At 43.6% G+C, this 24,243-nt stretch overlaps 1 protein-coding gene across 2 annotated transcripts; it reads left to right on the forward strand.

Annotated features, from left to right (window-relative positions):
• Positions 1-2,768: 2,768 nt before the first annotated feature.
• Positions 2,769-23,499, forward strand: LOC105807855 (zinc finger protein 136). 2 transcript variants are annotated; one of them, XM_012641352.1, is made up of 4 exons: positions 2,769-2,779; positions 21,049-21,175; positions 21,382-21,442; positions 21,845-23,499. In XM_012641352.1, exons 1-4 carry the CDS (start codon positions 2,777-2,779, stop codon positions 23,247-23,249), a joined length of 1,596 nt encoding a protein of 531 aa, XP_012496806.1. In that variant the 5' UTR covers positions 2,769-2,776; the 3' UTR covers positions 23,250-23,499. The 2 variants fall into 2 exon arrangements, with proteins under 2 accessions (XP_012496806.1, XP_012496807.1); XM_012641353.1 differs by lacking the exon at positions 2,769-2,779 and having other exon boundaries at positions 21,099-21,175; positions 21,848-22,365; positions 22,516-23,249.
• The last annotated feature ends 744 nt before the right edge of the window (positions 23,500-24,243 follow it).

Consider the following 24,243-nt stretch of genomic DNA (forward strand, 5'->3'; position numbering starts at 1 on the left):
AGTAAGTATATAGTAGTTTGGGAGGCCAAGGTAGGAGGATCACTTGAGGCCAGGAGTTTAAGACTAGCTTGAGCATAAGAGAGACCCTGTGTCTACAAAAAATAGAAAAATGAACTGGGTGTGGTGGTGTTGCCTGTAGTCCCAGCTACTTGGGAGGCTGAGGCAGGAGGTTCGCTTGAGCCCAGCATTTTGAGGTTGCAGTGAGCTATGATCATGCCATTGCATTCTACCTGGGGCAACGGAGCGAGACTCTGTCTTAAAAAAAAAAAAAGGACATGACAAATCCACAGGTACATTTAACCTGGGACCAGTTAGTTTACTTGAAAGGGAAAGGTTATTTATGCAAAGCTTAAGACTTACCTACAGAAATAGAAATGTCTGGATGGGTCAATGATGGTGGTGATAAGGTGGAGAGAGTTTTCAGTGGATAAACTAGACATGTAAATCCCCAGGCGCAGAGCACCTGGGGACAACCATGAACAGTGAAGGTCATGGAGCTGCTGAAACAGAAGAAAAGGGGGAGAGTTTATGTTTTATTAGTTGTTTTACATAACTATTAATGTGACAAAAATAGTTTTCTGGCTTCTTTGTTTTCTCAGATGAATAATTATTTGCCAGTTTTTAAGTCAATGTAAACTATTTTGTAATTTTCTTCCTCTACTTTAAGGTAAACACAAGAGGAAAGCAGAGACTCGATGTTTTTAAGAGCTGGGATCTCGCTGTGTTGCCCGGGCTGGTCTTGAACTCCTGGGCTCAAGCGATCCTCTCACCTCAGCCTCCCAAGTAACTGGTACTATAGGTGCATGCTACCATGCCTAGCACTGTTTTTTTTTTGTTTTTTTTCTTTGAGACAGAGTCTCACTCTGTTGCCCAGGCTAGAGTGCCGTGGAGTCAGCCTAGCTCACAGCAACCTCAAACTCCTGGGCTCAAGTGATCCTCCTGCCTCAGCCTCCCAAGTAGCTGGGACTACAGGCACATGCCACCATGCCCGGCTAATTTTTCTATATATTTTTAGTTGTCCAGCTAATGTATTTCTATTTTTTTTAGTAGAGTGGGGGTCTTGCTCTTGCTCAGGTTGGTCTCTAACTCCTGAGCTTAAATGATCCTCCGGCCTCCGCCTCCCAGAGTGCTAGGATTACAGACATGAGCCACCGCGCCCGGCCTGTTTATTTCTTATTGAAACAATGGGATTGAGGGTCTTTGTCTCATTTAACTGATCAATGTTGATGAGAAGCAGGTGAACACCCTACAGTGGGCCGCAGAGCCAGAGGGTAGTGACTCCAAGCTGAGGCCAATCTGGAGCCTGAAAAGAGAGGGAATTGGAGCTCCCTCAGAGTTCCCTGGCAGCCTGCCTTCCCCTACAGGTGGCCTCCAGCTGCGCAGAACAGCCACAGGAGTGTAGATTCTGAGAAGCCACAAAGCGCGAGAAAGCAGGAGACCCACAAGCAAATTCGGTTGGTGGTGGGGAAGAGGTTCTATGCTTTCTGTGGTTGTACCTCTCCTTGCCTGGGGCTGTTTTCTGCACAGTGTTTTGATTTTTGTATTTACAGAGTTGTTGGGATCAGACTGTCGTTTCTATATATGAACAAAATATGTGAAGGTCAGATTTAGAGACTCATTAAGGTAGTATTCCAGAGAAAGGGTTTATGAATTTGACAGATTATTTTGGTCTGAATTTTAAACTGACCTCAGGTGGGAGTTTCCCGCTGGCGAAAATAAAGATGTTGAAGGAGGATGTTATGAAAATAAAGATGTTTCTACACTGTGAGGATAGCACAGAAGGGCATGTTAATCTCAACGAGTTAAATCCTTATGTTTCCTGGCCTCATCACCAGAGTCTGATCTGCTCTGGGGCTCCACTTCACCAGTCAGTTTCTGCTTTCAAGCTTGGGAATATGTGTTATCTTCTGAATTCAGGTTTTCCTTGTGAAATGTCGTAAAGCATGATGCTTATCTGAGCTAGTTCAAATGTTTGCTTTTCTTCCCTTTTGATTCCTTTATAGAATATTGCTGCCATATAACTCCAGTTTTCCCATACATTTAATGTTTTAATTTTCTTGTTGGCGATTTTTAATTTTCTCAGCTGAAAATGAGTAGTTTGAGAGATTATGGTATGAGAAAGCCTTGCCATGCCTTCCATTAGCCTCATCCCAAATTCCTGATCCCTGAAAACATCATGCCCTCCCTTCTGTTCCAGTCTTGTCTGGGCTCCCCTTCTGGTCTAAGGAAAGGCGATAGCTCCTTTGCATACTGAACCTGGAATTCCCAGCGCACCCTTGTCAAGAAGGAAGAAATAGCCCATTGAGTAAAGGAAGTATCTGCTTTGGTAAGGCCCAAGGAAGTTCTGCTGAAATGCAAATATCCCCGTGCCTTCTCACCTCCCTCCGGCGGGCCAAATCCACTGGCTGGGCAGAAGAAGCCTTGGGTGCCAGGGCTGTGGCCAAGAATCTCTCCTTCCCACTCCATTCTGCAGTGAGTCTCACTCTTATCGCTTCTCCTGTCATTTAAGGCGAAAGGGGCGGGGCCTGACGTGCTATCCAATCAGGGGCGCTGGGGCGGGGCCCTGAGCACTGTCCAATCAGTCGCGCAACCGAGGCCCTAGCTGCAGACGTTCAATCTTCTCGCGGGATTTTCATTTCTCGCGTACGCAGTTCTCGGTTTGGCTTTGCTGCTCCCCCAGAGGCCGCAAGTGTCTCCGCTGCAACCTGTGTGGCGCTGTTCCCTGCACTGGCCGCGGGATCCGTAGGAAGGACGCTGACACCCCGGGCGCCGGGAAATGGTGAGTGTGCGGGGCCGGGCGTCCCGATCCGGGGAGGAGGGGCTGGTCGGAACCGCTGGACCCGGGCTGTGGCCGCGGGACTCGGGCTTCCCTGCGGTCAGCTGCGGAGTCTGCGGACCCGAGTCGCCACTGGCGCAGCTCGGCCCTCGGTTCCCCGCCCCCCCGCCCCCGGCCCGCAGGGTGGGGCTGGGCCGTCAGCTGGGCCCCCGGGCGTCCTGTCTCATCCCTGCGCGCGGCGACCTCGGCCCTGGTCCCGAAGGCCTCACTGTGCAGCTTGGCGCCCGCAGCCCCTCGCCTTTCCCAGATTGTGCGGTGGCGACGGGAGGGTCATCAGGAGAAAGTCGCGACTCGGTCTCTGGGGTTCCTTTGTGGTGGAAGATGTGATCAGTAGGGTTCCCCAGTACCTTCTTTTCCTCCGGGAGACCCCCGTTCCCCTGAGTTTTCCAAATGTACAGGAAGCAGGGTCTTAAATCCACGACCCTGTCCCCCATCCTGGCTCTCTCTAGGGCTGACAGGAAATCCCGAAATTTCTGATTCCCTCCTGGCATTCCCAAACGTCAACCTCTCGCCTCTAATTCGCGACATTATCAAGTTTATCTCCTTCGTTCTACATTCCAAACAGACATCATATTTTAATTGTTGATCGTTTTTCCACAAAGCTACGGATGACTCTTCATATAAAGACTTGTTTTCTCTTTGTGGCCTTTTCACTTGAGAGGAAAGCAGAGAATAGCCGCCAGACACTCCGCTGTAAAAAAAACCTTTGTGTCTCTCGCCTCCTTTTATCTTTCCTAGGCACAGATACATTATCAGAAGGTCTTTGAGTTGAGGTTCACCTTTGGAAACTTTACAGGGTGATGTGTCTTCAGTGGACTCTCCTATCTTTTTCTCTTTCCTGGGTTTCAGAACTGCTGGGGGCTTACCCAGGGTGCTGGTAGCTTCTAGATCTCTTTGCAAGTCTAGTGAGTATCAGTCCCTGGTTCACTCCTCCCAGAGGACAGCCTGAAGTGGTGGGGAGGAACCTGTCAGGGTTTGCAGCCGTGTGCCATGGGGCTTGGGGAAATCTCCTCGTTACCCTTCATCTAAATAGCCACCCCTGGGAACACTCAGCTTCCCCCCCCCCCAGCTCTAGTTTCCATTCTTTGGGAACACTTTGGTGGTCAATTGTGTTACTATTATTGAGGGATGAGAAAAGAAAAGAACTTTTATTAGAGGAGTGAAAGTCCTATTAAATGATCTGGCCCAGAGAGACATTAAAATGAGACAGCAATCTTGTTCTACTCCCCCACCCCCCTTGAGTTACATAGTCATCTCTTCACATGGCTTGCTATTGTCACAACCCACACCCTATAGCTTAACAGTCCAATGTTATTTCTGTGAACTAATGATAATTCCTAACAACTTTGTATGGGCCCACTCCCTATCCCCCTTTTTGGGGCACTTTGGGTCATATTTTGTGCTTCAGCCTCTATCTTTTAGGTCAACAGGAGAAAAAACCAGAAATGATTCCTCCTGTCCTTTGGATTTTCTCAGCCTTGTGAAGGGAGAAAAACTATGCCAAAGGACGAGAAAAACCTACCCCTTTGAGGCAGTGCAGGACCTGAAAAACGAAACGCACTTTGGGTACACAGGGGGGCATTTTAAGTACATTTCGACAAGAAACTATGGTAGAGAAATTGCTAAATTACAAAGATTCACCAAAACATCAGTTTCTCTCTTTTTTTTTTTTTACAAGGTGGAGAATTTGATAACTGTTCTGTTTCCTGCTATCTGGACTGGGTAGATTAATACTAAATTTCATGACACAGGAATTAGCAACACCTAGAAGTACTTTACTATGACTATTTGTTTACTAAGTGATTTATTAGCATGGAAATAATAATTAAATGACATCTTTGTCCTCCGAAAGGGATATTCATATTTTTCCTGTTGAGCTATAAAATATAAATGCCTTACAGTTACCTTGCCTCCTACAAATATAAACACTGAGTTTGAATGATTTTGCTGTATTCATCAAACATGAGTATTTTTTTTAAATATCCATGTAAGGTATGAAAGGGGAAGTGAGTCCCCTTGACTGGGGAGCAGAGAGGCCTGGGGCCAGTGACTCCAAGCTAAGGCCAATCTTGTTCCTGCAAAGGGAGGTCATCGCAGGCCCAGTTGGTTCTTCCCTGGGAGTCTCCCTGCTGGTGTCTCAGCTGCTCACAGTGACCTTGGGAGGAGTCCTTTGTACTGAGAAGCTCAGAGCTCTGGGAAGCTGGGGACCCAAGGCAGATGGGGTGGAGCGATGCTCTGTCTGAGGTTATATGAGTTTCTTGTTGTGGGGCTATTGCTAGACATTCTCAAGTAAAATAAATCTGGATTTAGGTAAGAAGTGACTATTCTAAAGGAGTACTGCAAAAGGGGGAAAGCATCAAGTGTAAGATCTGCAAGCATCTCAAAGTTTAGGGAGAACAGTGCTTTTCTTTTAAAGGGAAGAACAAACACGATTAGAGAGAAAGTGAGAGGCAGAGGGCAGGATGGAAGGTACAAAATCTGATCCTAGATAAGAGATTATTTTACCCTGAGATTCAGCCTGTTCTTCAGAGGGGTCATGAAGGAGGGGTTCCCTGCTGGCTCAGGCTGAGGGTGGGTCAGAGTTCAGGAGCCTGGAGGAAGGAGAGAAGCTTAAGCCAAGTATTCATCCAGAAGAGCAGTTTTGCCTCTTTTGAATATTCAGTAAGTTAATGTTACCATTGCTATACTATCAATAGTAAATGCAGAAAAGGCTTTTTTTTTTTTTTTTGGTGGTTTCTTTGCCTGTCTGTTGCACACGTGCTGCTAAGGCTGTGGGTCACCGCATAGTCATTTATTCCACTGCTTGATTTGAGTCGTTTCAAGTTTATTTTTTGATCTTGCTGACAATGTGATTTCTTTTTGTTGATGTGTGTTGCTCGCTCTGGTTGCCCGGGCTAGAGTGCAGTGACATGATCATGGCCCACTACAGCCTCAAACTCCTGGGCTCATGCAATCCTCCTGCCTCAGCCTCCCAAATAGCTGGGACTACAGGCACCGGCAACCATGCCCAGCTAATTTTTACCTGTGTTGTATATTTTTTTTTTCTTTTTTTTTTGAGACAGTGTCTCTGTTGCCCTGGCTAGAGTGCAGTGTCATCATCATAGCTAAGTACAACCTCAAATTCCTGGGCTCAAGCGATCCTCCTGCTTCAACCTCCCTAGTAGCTGGGACCACAGGCGTGCGCCACCACACCTGTCTAATTTGCTATTTTTTGTAGAGACGGGGTTTCACTATGTTGCTCAGGCTGTTCTCAAACTCCTGGCCTCAGGTGATTCTCCTGCTCTGCCTCCCTAAGTGCTAGGATTACAGGCGTGAGCCACTGTGCCTGGCCTATTTTTCTAATTTGATTCTGAGAAATCTCTCTCTGGAGACTGGCTATGAACTCTGCCCCTGCCCTGGTGGGCCTCTAAGAGTTTGGTTGTGTATGGTTACAATGTTCCTTTCAAAAGATACTTCTTTATCCTTGCACAGGGCCTAATGCCTAAATGTCAGACCCATGGCCAGGTGTCCCTCTCACAGGACCCTTGTCTGTACCGGCAGGTGCCCCGAAGCTCTTACGTGACTGTTGTCCAGTTTATTCCAGCCAAGACAGCCACCACCACAATGTTCCTACCAAGAGAGTTCTGACCACGGTAGAAGTTAAGTTTGGGTGTATCTGTCAGGTGACAGAGAAGGCAACTCAACAAAACATGTGAAATACACAAACCAAGTAAGAGATCCCAGAGAAGAGAGCAGCGTGCCTTGTAGACCAACAGGAAGGGGAGCCGTCCATGGCACACATGCCCCAAGGAAGAGGGAGTGACCGTGGGCCCAAGCATTTCTTGAGGTCCAGGCATTACCTAAGCTGGTTTCCCTCGGGCAATTCCAATTGGCATGTTCAGGGCAAGCAGGCAGGAGTTGCATGGAGTCACGCAGGGACTACGAAGTGGTCACCGCCGCATATCTGTGCATGTGAGTAGTGGGGGTCAGTAAGGCAAGTCAAGTAGGTGGTATCTAGCTGTCCCACAGGGAGGTGGTGACAAGACGGTTGTGTAAGGCAGGTGTCTGGTTTGACCCCATTGAAGAACTGGGAAGAAGTAGAGAAACCTGGAAGCTCTGTCAGGGGTGACTGAGCCCTGCTTCTAGTATGAGAGAGTTAAATGTATATTCAGAATGGGTGTCCAAGGAACATAAAATTATAAGAATTCAGGACAATAGGGAGGTCTACAATTAATTGATTATTGTATATTGCATATATAAAATATACCCTAATCTTCCCCTGCCTTTTTGTCTTGGAGTTGGCCATAAAGAAATTCTCTGACCTGTCTTGTCTGATTGCAGCTCATAAGACCCCCATTTCAGAATGACCCCCTGCCCCATACCTGAGAGGAAAGAACGTTGTGCACAGAGGCCAAGGGTGATCTGAACAAACAGGCCTTGTTGGGTTTTTCCACACAGTCTGTTAGTATTAGATCATGCCCTTTTTGTCCAATCGTATTTCCACACGGATTGCCACGCTTTAATCATGCCTGTCCAATGACGTCTCCATAAAAGGCCCAAGAGGATGAGGTACAGAGTGCTTCCGGACAGCAGAATTTGCGGAGCTCACAGGAAGGTGACCAAGAACCCAGCCACGTGCCAGGAGGATGGTGCACCCCAACTCCACGGGAAGAGAAGCTCCTGCGCTTGGGACCCCTCTAGACCGCCCCCTGTGTATCTCTTCATCTGGCTGTTTGTTTGTATCTTTTAGAAATCCTTTATAATAAACCAGTAAATGTAAGTAAATGTTTCCCTGACTTTTGTGAGCCGCTTTAGCAAATTAAACAAGCCCAAAGGTGGGGGGCGGTTTTAGGAACCCCAACTTGAAATGGATCGGTCAGAAGTTCCAAGGGCCCAGGCTTGCCACTGTTGGCCAACGTGGGGGACAGTCTTGTGGGATCTGCTGCTATCTCCAAGTAGACAGCTTCAGAAGTGAGTTGGATTGGCGCACACGCGGCTGACGTCTGCTGCAGAACTGATCACTCACTTGGTGGTGGGGAGGAACCCCCACGCATCTGGTCACAGAAGCCTTTTGTGTTGACTGTTATGATGTAATAGCAGGGGAAACAGTTTGTGGGGTTTTTTTTCCCACTTAGATGATGGACAGACTATTGATGATTCTCCTGTAGATAACCATGTGTCCCTGCCCCTTGTGTTGAAGTGTCTGTCATTACTGTCTGTCACCACCTGGCAATACCTGCTCTGTCCCAGGTTCATGTACCTAATACATACCCTTGTTTCACATTTTGCTATGTTCCTTTGGTCTGTCTATCTCTCTGCTAATATATTGTCCTGACTACTATAGGTTTCAAATCCTTGATATGTGTTAGGGAAAGAGCCCCCCTATCTTAGTCACTTTTGGCTGCTGTGACAAAGAACCACCACCGACCGGGTGCCTCAAACAACAAGCAGTCGTTTCTCAAAGGTCTAGAGAATTTCTTATGTCCAGTTCCAAAAGAGAAAGGCCGGGGAAGATGAGAGTGTATTTCTAGTTTCTATGGCCTGCCTTGGGGGAGAAAAAGGTTCTGGTGAACGAGGTCAGCAGAAGGTCGGAGAGAGAAGAGATTCTGTTTTCCGAAGCCCGAAGCACTCCACCATTGTAACAGAAGACTGTCTTTCACTTTTATTTCTCTAGAGCTGTTCTGAAGCTGTTTCAGGAACCAAGGACGAAAGGCCAAATACCTTTTTAAAAGATAGGATTATTGTTTTAGTCAGTTAGGAAATAACAAGGGTTATAGGAGTTATGACCCAGGAACCATGGAGAGAAAAAAAATATATATATATATATCTCATAATATTACAGGTCACCCCATTTTTTGAACAGAGATAACTTAAAGTAAAACAACATCTGTCAGAGTATTTACATTTGTTATAGCATTTGTAGAACAAATAAGCCTATAGCACCAAACCAAATATATGTAACATTTGGGGAAGGCAGTATGGGGGAAGGATAGATTTAAAGAAACAACTAATTTGTCCTATGAAGTCATTACAAACTTTTTTTTTCTTTTTCTTTTTTTCTTTTTTTAAGAGACAGAATCTCGCTCTGTCACCCAGGCTGGAGTACAGTGGTGTGATCACAGCTCACTGCAGCCTTGAACTCCTGGGCTCAAGCAATTCTCTTGCCTCAGCCTCCCTAGTAGCTGGGGCTACAGGCATGAGCCATCACGCCTAATTTTTTTTTTTTGGTAGAGATGGGGGGGGTCTCACCATGTTGCCCAGGCTGGTCTCGAACTCCTGGCCTGAAGTGATCCTCCCGCTTCAGCCTCCCAAAGGGCTAGGATTATAGGCATGAGCCACTGTACTTGGCCTGTGAACATTTTTATATATTAGTATATATTTTAACTAGTTTTATTATTCTTTCTTCCCCTTGCTCTATTGTTGTTTGCACCCTGTGATAAACTTTTGCATATCTATTTCACACAGAAATCAGTTGATGGTTAGTTGCACCCGATTCCTCCTCCAGGCCAGTATCTTCCTTAGGTGTTGGATCCTGAGGAGGCTTTAACTCGGTTTTTTAATCGATTCAATCATCAAAATCAATATTATCATAAGACTTACCAAGAATGTGTTGAATCTTACCAACACCAATATTATACTGTATTGTATTATGATCATGGTATAATTCAGTGTCAGAATAGTAAGAATTATTTTTTCCTCTCAACAAAATCTACCCTTGCTCATATACCGGTATTATTAAGGATGGGTATCATTGCAGTTAGCCATGACTTGGTTATTACTGGATTCTAACTTAACTGGGGACAAAGCCAATCACCATGTCTCATGTTACAGCCCTGTACTGAAAACTGGTTTCCACTGGTTGCCATATAACAGGGCCCACCTTCCCCCTCTACAGGGAAGCCACGAGTGGTTTCCAGAATAGTTGCTATCCCAGCTAACTGCACTGTAGGATATGTTTTACCTTGCCCTATTCCAAGGGTGGGGGAAGTTCTGGTCCATGGATGTAAATTGCAAGTGCCCTGGAGAAGTTCCATAACTTTGGAAGGTTGTTAGATGTCCATACGTATCCCTTGAGCCTCACGAGTCGGGAGACAGACCACAGGAAAATAGCAAAATCTGAAACAAGGACATCTATTTAAGGTACATGAACCTGGGACAGAGCAGGTATTGCCAGGCAGTGACAGAAATGATAGACACTTCAACACAAGGGGCGGGGACACATGATTATCTACAGGAGAATAATCAATACCTGCCCATCATCTAAGGGAAAAAACCACAAACTGTTTTTTCCCTGCTCTCACACCACAGGTGGTGGCCACTGCTTTAATCTCATCAGGAACCCATAGTCTTTCTCTATTTATGTTTAGCAGCTTTTCATCCAGCCAAACAAGGGTGATGTGTGTTTGTGCATAGCACACTATAGCGTGTCGGGGTATGTTGCCATTATGTTTTGTCCTTTATAACCAGGGACCTTTCTGGTCAATCAAGGTTTACAGCTACACAATGATCAGTCTGTTGGGAGTCGTTCACCACGTGGTTTGTAGTCCTTGGAAATGTTTTTCCAAATAATATCCTTTAGAATTAGATGTATCTTGAAAATTAAGAGTCAAAAGATACTGGTACAATACTGGAGTTCCATTTAGTCAGTAACATGTGGTCCAGTCTATCAACATGTCTTATGACCAGAATGTCTTCCAGAGAGATGTCACTCAAGTTTGCAGGCCGCCATTTGACCTTGTCAGGAGGTTACAAGAGCAAGGGCAGTTTTGGCAAACATATGTAATAGCTTCGCCCCTCTGGACAACTGGTATAATTGTGCTAAAGAGATAATGCCATTCTCTTGCTCTGAGCCTCTCTCAGAGTATTAATTCAATGTAGGATTTTCCTTGTTGCATAACCCCATTATTCATTTTCTCGCCCTGAGCTATTCTTTCTCCTCTCCATTTGTCATGTGTTTTTACCCAGACTTTTCCACCTTTGGAAGGGACATAGGTTCAGCCATCGTGCTAGTCCAGATTATAGGCAGCGACATTAGTCTAGCCAGTGTCCCCCTTCAGCCCACACCCATTCCTGTAGGTCCATTTTATTACAGAACTTATTTGGGTATTGTCATTCTTACTAAGGATGTTTTTTTGATATCACCCCAAGACATGGGTATCTCAGGTTTTATGATTATGTTTTGTACTTTAGTCATCAAGGCAGTTTCAGTTAACATCCAATAATAAATTAGTAATTGCCTCTCAAGTGGTGTGTCCCAGGCAGCAGCATTTGGAAATGTTTTTGGTCTAAAATCCCAATGGTCGCCACTAGGAAGTACTCATGGGCTTTTGCCAAGTGCTACAGTCCATATGAGTTTGAGTGCCACTTTTAAAATCATATTGGAGTGGAGATCAGAGGGGCCCAAACATGTCAAGAGGGCTTCTGGGTTTTTTGTTTTGGTGGTTTTTTTTTTTTTTTGTAAACAGGATACCACTATGTTGTCCAGGCTGGTCTTGAACTCCTGCACTCAAGCAATCCTCCCTACCCAATCCCCAGCCTCCTGAGTAGCTGAGATTATAGGTGCACACTGTCATACCTGGCCACTGTCTTTTTGGTTTAGACATAGTCGGTTTTTTTTTTTTTTTTTTGAGACAGAGTCTCACTCTGTTGCCCAGAGTAGAGTGCCGTGGCGTCAGCCTAGCTCACAGCAACCTCAGACTCCTGGGCTCAAGCAATCCTACTGCCTCAGCCTCCCAAGTAGCTGGGACTACAGACATGCGCCACCATGCCTGGCTAATTTTTTTCTATATAAATTTTTAGTTGTCCAAATAATTTCTTTCTATTTTTAGTAGAGACGAGGTCTCACTTTTGCTCAGGCTGGTCTCAAACTCCTGACCTTGAGTGATCCACCCGCCTCGGCCTCCCAGAGTGCTGGGATTACAGGCGTGAGCCACCACGCCCGGCCCATAGCCCGTTTTTATTCAGGTCCCCACTCAAACACGGCTTTCTTTTGGGTAATCTTAAAGATAAGAGTTAGTAATATTAATATTTCCTGATGTGGAATGTGTGTTTTCCAGAATCTAAATAAACCAACCAAGAGCTGGGCTTTTTGTTTGGTCCTAGGGATGGGCAGTGACAGTAGTTTTATTTTTAGTCGTTTGTGAATATCCCGGTTGGGTCCTGCCTGGGTTATTTCTTAGAATTTTACCATTTAGTCAGGCCCTTGGGTCTTTGTCGGATTCATTAACCAGCCTCACTTGGTCTTGTGAGTCACTATTTTTATTTTTTATATATATATATATTTTTTTTTCCCAACATTCACCTTATATAAAAATCATTGTTTTTAAATTAGTCCTACCCTGTTCTTTAGTTTTCGACAGTATCATAACATCATCAATAGAGTGAATTATTACACAGAGGATCTGTGTCAAGTTCAAAACCCGGCTGAACAAATTGCAACAGTGAGCTGTTGGATTTAGGTAACCTGCGGCAGTATGGTAAATGTAAATTGGGATCCTTCCCACGTGAATGGTAACTGCAGTTGTTTTTTTTTTTTTAAATTGAGATAGAGAAGAAATATTGGTAAGATCAACCACTGAGTACCAGTCTCCTTTTAACCTGTTATACTTTTTTGTGTGGTCGAGACCATGTCTGGGACTGTTGTGGCTATGGGCTGTATAACTTTATTTATTTATGGGTCAACAGTCTACTGTTCGTCTCTGTGAGCCATCCACGCCTTTCACAGGCCACACAGGGCTACTGAACAGAGAATTGTTGGTACCAGCACTGTAGCGTTCAGTGTGTCATTGATTAAAGTGGTAAGATCTTTCTGTCTACTGGGTGTTCTCTATTGTTTTAATGTAACCATCTCTGTGGGTTTGGGCAGTTCTAGTGGTTTCCATTTAGTTTTGGAAACCACTTAGCATGCCTTATGTTTTACAATATTAGACAAGGGAAGCAGTCCTCAGTCAGACATGGTATCCATCCTGATAATGCACTCAGGTAAAGGAGATGAGACCATCTTACATAAAGTTTGCTTAAAAGTCCCAATTTTCATCCAAACCTTTAGCTTAGTCCCATCAACATTTGTGTTTCTACATCATCTCAATTCAAGCTTAGACCCCATTAAGATAGGCTTTGGAATCACCGGTAGGCTTTGGAATCACAGTGTACTGGGCTCCTTTGTCAAGGAGTCCTAAAAAAGTTGTGTTTCTCCCACCTGCACATTCTACCCACGTGTCTATGGCCTGTGGGGTCCCCAGCTAGGGCTTGGGCCAGGAGACCTTGGCCTCTCCGTCCACCGTTGCCTTGATTAACCAGTCTAACCATTGTCCCAGGCGTTTAAGGTTGGGATTTTCATTGTGATCTTTACCTTTTGGCTTTTTAAATTCCTCCAAAGTGGGATAAATGGAGTAGACTTGTTGGGGACCTTTTCAGGTTGGGAGGCTAGTGGGGGGTCCTGTTGGCCCACCCAACCTTCAGTAGTGTTGTATCAATACCTCTGTTTCAGCACTTTTGATAATCGACTATATTTATTGCACTTTATTTTATTTATTTATTTTAGAAGGAGGGTCCTGCTCTGTTGCCCAGGATGGAGTACAGTGTGGTACAGTCATAGCTAACTGTAACCTCGAACTCCTGGCCTCAAGTGATTCTCCTGCCTCAGCCTTTTTGAGTAGCTGGGACTCAGGCTCAGGCCAACACGCCTGGCTAATTTTTTTTTTTTTTTTTGAGACAAGAGTCTCACTCTTTTGCCCAGGCTAGAGTGAGTGCCGTGGCGTCAGCCTAGCTCACAGCAACCTCAAACTCCTGGGCTCAAGCGATCCTCCTGCCTCAGCCTCCCGAGTAGCTGGGACTACAGGCATGCGCCACCATGCCCGGCTAATTTCTCTATATATTTTTAGTTGTCCAATTAATTTCTTTCTATTTTTAGTAGAGATGGGGTCTCGCTTTTGCTCAGGCTGGTTTCGAACTCCTGAGCTCAAACAATCCGCCTGCCTCGGCCTCCCAGAGAGCTAGGATTACAGGCGTGAGCCACCGTGCCCGGCCCTAATTTTTTATTTTTTGTAGAGATGAGATCTTGCTATGTTGCCCAGGCTGGTCTCGAACTCCTGACCTGAAGCAATCCTCCTGCCTCCCCCTCCCAAAGTGCTGGGATTTCAGGTGTGACCCACCGTGCCCGGCGCATCTGTGATTGTTTAATAGTGAGCTGTGGATCCTATATCAACCTAAACATGTTTTTTTTCCACTATATAGTATTTAAAAACCAAAGGTACTGCTCCAAAATTAGTTACTTTTATAATCTATTTTGGTAAAGATTCTTCAGAGAGCTGATGATACCAACCCACAAAATGAGGCTTTTTTTTCAGACTATACCCTCTAGTTTCAATAGTTTCTTGGTTTTGCCCTTCCCTCGCATTGACTGCCTTTTTGGTAGTCTTAGAGATACTTTTTGTTGCCCTGACACAATCTTCCCTCTTGTGGATGGCTTGGAGCCCAGTGTCCTGGCGTCAGACACATCAACATCTGAGTGTGGTCTCACGTCAAGCCCTGAGCCAGCACTCTATTTTAAAAGACTTTCATTTTAGTTATTACAGATAGTAATAACCAAGGGATTGTGTGTTTAGCATGCTTCTTATTTTGTATTTTCTCGTGTATCCAGTGAGCCTACTCCTTGGGAGCTGGGTCTACCACCATCTCTAAATTTCATTGGTAAATTTTACCTTTAGTAACCCAATGCAGCAGAGTTGCTGTTTTATACCATGGGTGACCAGGCCGCTATCCAGGGATCAAAGGTTCCTCATGCCCCACTCTCATCCTTTGTCTTCCCAAACCACGTTTCCATGCCCCAGGCTGTTCCAGCCAGTCCCTTAGCTGACACCAGTTGTATGAGGAAAAACTCAAACTTTTTTTTATTCTCTCACTCAACGATCAACACAGGAAACTTCTGTGCCCAAATGTGTGGGCGTTTCTCTCCACTAACAAATAATCAGTTCTGCAGGTGACACCAGCTGGGTGTCTGCCAAGCCAATCTAATTCTGAAGCTGTCTACCTGGAGACAGCGACAGATCCCACGGGTTGAGGGGTCAGTCACCTAAGACTGCCACCACTTCAAACAGCACTGGTCAGTCTGGGCCTCCAGAACTCTGACCAACTGGCTTCAAGTTGGGGTACCCACAGCCCCATCTTTAGGCTTGATTAATTTATTAGGGTGGCAAACAAAATTCAGGGATACATGTTTACCAGTTTATTATGAAAGATATTTTAGAAGATACAAACAAACATCTAGATAAAGAGATTACAGTGAAGTCTCGAAGGTTCCTGAGGGGTGGAATTGGGACACATCTCCCACGCCCAAACATGGGGCGTGCATGGGGCTTTCTCGGTTTCCTGGGTGTGTACTTAGGTGCTTTTGAATACCCTGATTTCTGCAGGAAATTTTCTTTCCAGCTTCCGCTCCCGGGCTTTAGGTATTCTGTTGTACTCCTCCACCATCATCTGTTGTTCCAGCCGGCTGCACAATTTTCATTTATTTTACAGTATTTTCAAGCAGCTCCTGCCAGTTTTTCACTCTGATTGGATTCCAGCAACACAGAGAAGAGCATTTTTTCAGACCTTAAGGCAGCGCCTAGACAGATCGGGACATACAAATGGAGTAATTTGCAAATGAGATCTGCCCTGCTCTCTCTGGAACCTGTGACCAGGGTCCCACGCTGGGAACCTGGGCTGCTGTCCTCAAGACTGGTACTGAAGTGGGGAGGGGATGGGCTAGGAAGAGTAAAAAGTCCCCAAGCCTTTCCTATGAGTTTTCACTTGCTTTTTTTTTTTTTGGACACTATGTTCCCATGGTTGCTGTACACCTTTGATGGTTGTTGCGAATTTTGACAAAGTTGTTTCTGACTGTTGTTTAACTGTTTCTGTGGAGGGACAGGTATCTGGAGCAGCCTGCTATGCCGTTTGCTGAACTCATTCCCCCTGGACTGTCAGTGTATTTTATTGATCTAAATGACTGTCCTTGTGCCATTATTGCACTGTCTTGATTATTGTTGCTTTGTAGCAAGTTTTGGAATTGCGAAGCCTGAGTCTTTCCACTTTGTTCTTTTTCAAGATCGTGCTGGCATTCTGAGGGCCTCTGATATTCTGAGTCCATTGCAATGCTACATGAATTTTGTTTTTATTTATTTATTTATTTTGAGACAAGGTCTCTCTCTGTCACCCAAGCTGGAGGGCAGTGGTTCCATAGTAGCTCACTGTAGCCTTGAACTCCTGGGCTCAAGTGATCCTCCTACATCAGCTTCCAAGTCACTGGGACTACAGGCCCATGCCACCACACCTGGCTAATTTTTCTTTCTTTTTTTTTTTTTTTATAGAGACAGGGTCTCGCTATATTGCCCACACTAGTCTCAAAGTCTTGGCCTCAAGTGATCCTCCCACCTCCCAAAGTGTTGGGATTACAGGTGTGAGCCACCAGCGCGCCCAGCCCAAATGAATTTTAGAATCAACTTTTCAATTTTAGCAAGTTAGTCACCTGGAATTCTGACAAGGATTGCATTGAAGGTGCAGATTATTTCGGAAAGTGTCGCCATCTTAATAATATTAAGCCTTGTGATCCATGAAGATGGGATGATTTTCCATCTATTTCAATTTTCAGCTTTTCGATAAGGTTTGTAGTTTTTAAGAGTATAAGTTCTAGACTTCTTTTGTTAAATTTATTCCTATGTATTTTATTCTTTTGGGTGCTTTGTAAATGTATTTTTTTTCTTAATTGCGTTTTGAAATACTTCATTGCAAGTGTATAGAAATACAATTGATTTATGTAGTTTAATTTTGTGCCTTCAATCTTGATGAACTGATTTATAGTTCTCGTGGTTTGTTACTGGATTTCTTAGCATTTTCTCTATACAGTATCATATGATCCATAACTAAAGATAATCTTCCTTCTTCCTTTCCAATCTGAATGCCTTTTTTACCTAGCCCAATTGCCCTTGCTAGAACATTCGATACCACGTTGAATAAAAGTAGCAGGAATGGACATCTTTTTTTCTTTTTCCTTTTTTTTTTTTTTTGAGACAGAGTCTGTCTCTGTCACCCCAACTAGTTTGCAGGGGCATCTTCATAGCTCACTGCAAACTCAAATTCCTGGGCGCAGGCCATCCTCCTGCCTCAGCCTCCCAACTTTCTGGGACTACAAGTACATGCCAAGACACCCGGCTAATTTTTCTATTTTTAGTAGACTTCAGCAAAGTAGCAGGATATAAAAGTAACAGGCAAAAATTAGTTTCATATCTATATGCTGGCATTGAACAATCCCAGATGGAAATTAAGAAAACAATTCCATTTTCAGTTGTATCAAAAATAAAAAACAGAATTTCATTTAATCAAGGAGGCAAAAGACTTATACATTTAAAATTACACAATATTGCTGAAAATAATTTAAGAAGACATCCTACATATCAGGAATGCAAGAGTTAGTGCGGTTAACGTGTAGATACTATCCAAAGCAATGTACAGATTCACCACAGTGCCTATCAAAACCCAGTGATTTTTTTTACATAAATAAAAATAGAAATACCCATCTTAAAATTCATATGTCATCTCAAGGGGCTCTGACTAGACAAAACAGTCTTGTAAAACAAGAACAAATTTGGTGGACTCATACTTCCTGATTTCAAAACTTACTGCAAAGCTATAGTAATAAAAGTTTTGATACTGGCATAAAGACAGACATGTAGACTGATGGAACAAGGTAGAGATCGCAGAAATATACCTTTGTGTGTAGTGTCAAATAATTTTTGTCAAGGTACCAATACCATTCGATGAGAAGGATAGTGTTTTCGAAAAATGGTGCTGGGAAAACTGGACCTCCACATACAACAGAATGAAGTTGTACCCCTACCTAACACCATATGCAAAAATTTACTCAAAGTGGATCAAAGACCTAAGTGTAAGTCCTAAATCTATAAAACTCTAAGATGAAAGCACAGGCTAAAAGCTTTATGACACTGGATTTCGCAGTGATTTCCTGTATATGACACCAAAGGCATGAGTAATAAAAGACAAAATAAATAAATTGGACTGCAGGAAAATTCTAAACTTTTGGCATCAAAAGACAGAATCAACAGAGTAAAAAGGCAACACATAAATTAGGAGAAATTGTCTCCAAATCATATATCTGATAAGGGATTAATATGCAGCATATTTGGAGAACTCTTAAAACTCAAGAAAAAACAAACCTGTCAGACACTGAATGCCTATGTCCATCCAGATTTATTTGTTTGAACCTAATTCACTAATGTGACCGTGTTAGGAAATGGCATCCCGGGGAGTTAATTAGGATTCGATTAGGTTCTGAGAGTGGAGCCTCAGGAATGGGATTGGATTCTTGCAGTCCCCAGAAAGCTTGCTTTTGCTGCCTGCCTTGGGAGCGCACTGCAAGATGGCTGTCTATGAACCAGAAAACAGGCTCGTACCAGACTTTGAATCTTGGACTTCTTAGCGTCCAGGCCTGTGAGAAATAAATGTTTGTTGTTTAAGCCACTCGGTTTATGATATTTTTGTTGGAGCACCATGAAGTTGGACAGAAATTGGTACCCAGAAATGGTAGCGCTTGCAGAACTTACACTGGAGTGAAGGAGAGAGGAGAGTCATAGATGATTCCTGTTGTCCAGATCCCCTGCGGACTGTCCCTTCCTTGCTCCGACTGTCCCTTCCTTGCTCGGAGGAAGGCTTAGGGGAGATGTTTGGAGGGAACGTTAAGGATTGGGTTCTGGAAGAAGGCCCGCCCCTGCCTAGCGCTGTGTTCTGGAATGAGTTTGGCTCCCTCCAGTCACCTGTCTTAGCGCTTCTCAAGCTTCAGGGGGCGGAGCCTGGAGCTGCGTCACAATAGGGGGCTGGGGTGGGTGGAGCTTATCATCCAATCAGATGTGACTGGGAGCCAGTCCTTTGATGCTCAACCTCACTGGGCGAGGGTCCCCACTTGGTGTGTGGGGGTCGTGCATGGGAGGGGCTGTGGCCTGTCGGGTCCCCAGTCCCTTCCTTATCCTTTTAAAAATTGTAGCTCACTGTGACCTCAAATTCCTGGGCTCAAGCAATCCTCCTGCCTCAGCCTCCTGAGTAGCTGGGACTACAGGTACATGCCACCATGCCTGGCTAATTTTTATATTTTTAGTAGAGATGGGGTCTCTTGCTCAGGCTGGTCTCAAACTCCTTACCTCAAGTGATCCTCCTGCCTTGGCCTCCCAGAGTGCTAGGATTGCAGGCGTGAGCTACTGCGCCTGGCTGAGGCACTGTGATTTGTTAATGGAAAAAAACCCAAACTCTCTAAAATAAATAGGTTCATTCTGAGCAGACTGAGTGACAGAAACCCAAGAAGCCTTGAGTAAGGGGTCAGTTTACACTTTGGTTTGATATATTACAGGGAGACAGAAAGTGCAGCTTGAAAATCTTCTCTGCTAGTGTAGTCACAAAAGATGGGCTTAATTTCTCAGCTAACAAGTTCTGACAACACGTGAAATATTTTTTATCAGAGAAGCTCATTACAGATTGGGTACCTAGAGTGTTTTTGCGGGAAGCTCATCATGTAGGCACCCTGCATTGTGCATGTAACAAAATCCCAAACTGGGCCGGGCACGGTGGCTCACGCCTGTAACCCTAGCTCTCTGGGAGGCCGAGGTGGGCGGATTGTTTGAGCTCAGGAGTTCAAAACCAGCCTGAGCAAGAGCGAGACCCCATCTCTACTAAAAATAGAAAGAAATTAATTGGACAACTAAAAATATATATAGAAAAAATTAGCTGGGCATGGTGGCGCATGCCTGTAGTCCCAACTACTCGGGAGGCTGAGGCAGTTGGATCGCTTGAGCCCAGGAGTTTGAGGTTGCTATGAGCTAGGATGACGCCACGGCACTCTAGCCCAGGCAACAGAGTGAGACTCTGTCTCAAAAAAAAAAAAAAAAATCCCAAACTGTTACTGAACCTAAAAGGGGAAGGGGTTCAATGTTGCCAGCCGCACAGAAAGCCAAGTATTGAGATGGCGAGGATTGTCAGGAGGAAAGGATTTACTTCCATGGATGTATCAATAGGGAGGGGGAGGTATGAACTGTCTTAAATCTGCCTCTCCTACCAACAGGGTTAGGGGTTTTTTTTGCAGGCAAAATAAATGATGCATGAGGAGTGTGAGCATTATTGTGTGTTTGGAGTAGAGTGCAGGGCACACAAGTACAGTGAGAAATCCTGCTAGTACATACATCTCATGATCAAAAAATGGCAGGTAAGTCCCTCCCAGGGCAGAGATTTTAGTATTATAATGAGCTAGGGGTTAATATTGGTTGTTCTTTTAGCCTTGTGCACAGGCTCAGTGGGTCTTCGGGTACGGTCTGTGGTGGAGCATCGTTTATCTTGTCTTTTCCTGACAAGCAGGTGGTGTGAGGCTTTGTAGGAGGTTTCGCTGTTCCTGCGAAAGGAACTCAAAAGAGAATGTATCAGTACAATAGAAAGTTATAAAGTTCTGGTGAGCAAATTTTGCTAAAGAATTCTTTGTCTATTTTCTGCCTAATTGAGACTGTAGCTGTTAAGTTACCAAGGCTGAGATAAATGTTGCTGTCAAGGCCACTTAGAGCTGCCAGCTCCAGCCATGATGTGAACACTGAAAACTCATTTGAAATATGAGGGAACTAAAAACATTACTGAGAAAATATTTTTTTGCTTATAGAACCGGTTACAAAACTCTGAGAAGGAAAACAGGAGATGAAAAATTACCATATTTTTTCATAAACAGTTTAGGATCTGTGAGCTACTCTTATCATATGGGTTGGTGGAGGCCCTCCCCAATTCCTAGATACCAAAAATGGATGAACATTTCGAGGAGATGTTTTTAAGGATATGCAGTCTTAGAACTGCTAATATAAACTGTCTTCCGCACATTAAATGGTACAACTTTGTTATGACAGGTGCTTCAAAGTCCACTGTAGAGACAGTGCATGACAGGCTGTGACCCAGGAAACACATATTACTCCCTGGAACCACCAATGAGAGGCATGTTCATAGATTGCTATTGCTTCACCCAGAGGTTAATTCTAGTACCATAGTTGCTGTGTAAGAGGAAGTGTATGTGAACAGAGAGTAAGAGTCTGATGACCAAGTCATGGAATGGACGTTTGGAGACTACAGCATAGTGTGAACTTCTTATGAATTGAGTAGAGAGCCGCAATGCTGTCCATCTCACCCACTCTTCTCTACACACATGTGGGACGTTTCAGGACTCAGTGGCCTTTGAGGAAGTGGCCGTGAGCTTCACGCAGGAGGAGTGGGCTTTGCTGGAGCCTTCCCAGAAGAATCTCTACAGAGATGTGATGCGGGAAACCATCAGGAACCTGTCCTCCATAGGTAAAGATTATTTCAGTTCATCACTTAGTGAATTAGGGGGCCAATGTTTCTTATGTATTGACACTGCTCCATAATTGGAAACATGGAGAGAGAATGCTTTGGCAAATAAACCAAGCATAGTCACAATGTGCCATGAACCTAGAATCTAATAATTTCTATATAATTATGTACTAATTCATAATGATTTTTCTGGGTTTGTGTTTTAGGAAAAAAATGGAAAGACCAGAAAATTGAAGATCACTACAAACACCAAGGGAGAAATCTAAGGTAATTTGCTCTCACATAGAAAATTGATTTGACAGTATCTTAGCATGTCCTGAAATTTTATAAACAGGCAAACAAAATGGATAAGTCTATCCATTTTCAAATTTATTATCTATAGGAAAATTTTCTCCAAAAACATAATGCTTACATGTAAATAGATGTTCAGTGTTGGCAAAAAAATTTCACTTGGAAACAGAATTAAGAAACTCTGTATATAAATATCACTATGTAATAGCTGTGGTCAAGCCCTCTTGCAGAGCATTGAATCCATTCATGTTCAAACAAATCAGGTATGCCATCAAGTTTACACTTTCCATGATAATGTTAAAAATGTAAGTCTAATAGCTATTAATATAAAACCATTAATAAACAAATACTTAGTAACGTGCTTCTTATTCTTTACAGAAGTCATACGGTGGAGAGACTGTGTCAAAGTAAAGAAGGTAGTCAGTGTGGAGAAATTTTTAGCCAGAGTCCAAATCATAATCTGAGCAAGAAAACTCCTAGAGTAAAACCATGTGAAAGCAGTGTGCGTGGAGAAGTCAGCATGGGTCAGTCATCCCTTAAAAGGCACATCAGAGATCACCCTGAACGTGAACCAAATGAATATCAGGAATATGGAGAGAAGCCACATACACGTGACCAGTGTTGGAAAGCCTTCAGCCCCCACCACTCCTTTCGAACACCTGAAATTATTCACACTGGAGAGAAACTCTATGATTGCAAGGAATGTGGGAAAACTTTCTTTTCTCTCAAAAGAATTAGAAGACACATGATAACGCACAGTGGATATATACCGTATAAATGTAAAGTGTGTGGGAAAGCCTTTGATTATCCCAGTAGATTTCGAACACATGAACGAAGTCACACTGGAGAGAAACCCTATGAATGTAAGGAATGTGGGAAAGCCTTCACTTGTATCACAAGTGTTCGAAGACACATGGTAAAGCATACTGGAGATGGACCTTATAAATGTAAGGTGTGTGGAAAACCCTTTCATTCTCTGAGTTCATTTCAAGTACATGAAAGAACCCACACTGGAGAGAAACCCTATAAATGTAAGCAATGTAATAAAGCTTTTGTTTCTTCCCCATCTTTACGAATACATGAAAGAACTCATACTGGAGAGAAACCTTATGCATGTAAGCAGTGTGGGAAAGCCTTCAGTTATCTCCCCTCCCTTCGATTACATGAAAGGATTCACACTGGAGAGAAACCCTTTGAATGCAAACAGTGTGGTAAATCCTTTAGATCTATCAGTACCTTTCGAATACATGAAAGGACTCACACTGGAGAAAAACCCTATGAATGTAAGGAATGTGGGGAAGCCTTCAGTTGTATCCCAAGTTTTCGAAGACACATGATAAAGCACACTGGAGAGGGACCTTATAAATGTAAGGTATGTGGGAAACCATTTCATTCTGTGAGTCCATTTCGAATACACGAAAGAAGTCACACTGGAGAGAAACCCTACGAATGTAAACATTGTGGTAAAGCTTTTGTTTCATCCACATCTATTCGAATACATGAAAGAATTCATACTGGAGAGAAACCCTATCAATGTCAGCAGTGTGGGAAAGCCTTCAGTTATCTCAACTCTTTTCGAACACATGAGATGATTCACACTGGTGAGAAGCCCTTTGAATGTAAACAGTGTGGTAAAGCCTTTAGATCTTCCAGTTCCTTTCGAATGCATGAAAGGACTCATACTAGACAGAAACCCTATGAATGTAAGGAATGTGGAAAAGGCTACTTTTGCCATGCAAGCTTTCAAAAACACATGATGACACACTGGAGGTGGACCTTATAAATGTATGTGGGAAGTTCGATGTTCCAAATTCATTGCAAATACATGAAAGTACTCACACTAAAGAGAAAATGGCCTTTTGAATGTAAGCAGTGTGGGAAAGCATTAAATTGTGTCAGTGCCTTTTTAATACATGGAAAAAAATCATACTGGAAAGAAGCCATTTAAATGTAATCAGTGTGGGAAAGCCTTCAGTTAGCACCACTGCTTTTGAATACATGAGAGCACTTACTGGAGAGAAACCATATAAATGTAAACAATGTGGGAAATCCTTTAGTTCCTTTTAATTTTGAATACAAGAAAGAAGTCAACTGGAGAGAAAACCTATGAATATAAGGACTATGGGAAAGTATTCTATTGTTGTAGTTACCTTCAAAGACATAAAGAGCTCACACTGGGAAAGAAACCCGGAGTGTACAACATGTGGTAAAGTCTTCACTAGCTTCACTTACTATCTAACACGTGAAAGAACTCGCACTAGAGAGAAACGCTACAAATATAAGAAATGTAGTAAAAGCTTCAGTTGTTCTAGTTCCTTTCAAATACATGAAAGAACTCATCATGGAGAAAAAGCAAATACTTTTTGAAAGGAACTCATATTTGGGAGAAATCCTATGTAAAGAACATGGGAAAGGTTTTATCATCACACAGTCTTTCTATCACATATAAGACTGCATAGCGGAGAGAGCCTCCGTAAATGTAAGGAGTGTGGGAAAGCCTTTAATCATTTTAGCCCAATTTGAAGCCATGAAAGAACACACAGAAGAGAAAAAGCTCTTGAATATAAGCAACGTCCCAAAGTCTTTAGTGAACCCACATGCTTACAGCAATATGTAAGAATGCACACTGGATCAAACCCTCTAAATGTGAAGAACGCAGGAAGGTTTTCAATTTTAACAAATAACTTTCAGTGTCATTTGAAAACGCTTAATGTAGCAAAATCTTATAATATGAAAAGCCTCATGCACACCAATTCATTTATAGTGCTCCAGAAAAT

The sequence above is a fragment of the Propithecus coquereli genome, unplaced genomic scaffold, assembly GCF_000956105.1.
Source record: "Propithecus coquereli isolate 6110/MARCELLA unplaced genomic scaffold, Pcoq_1.0 Scaffold164, whole genome shotgun sequence".
Taxonomy (NCBI): domain Eukaryota; kingdom Metazoa; phylum Chordata; class Mammalia; order Primates; family Indriidae; genus Propithecus; species Propithecus coquereli.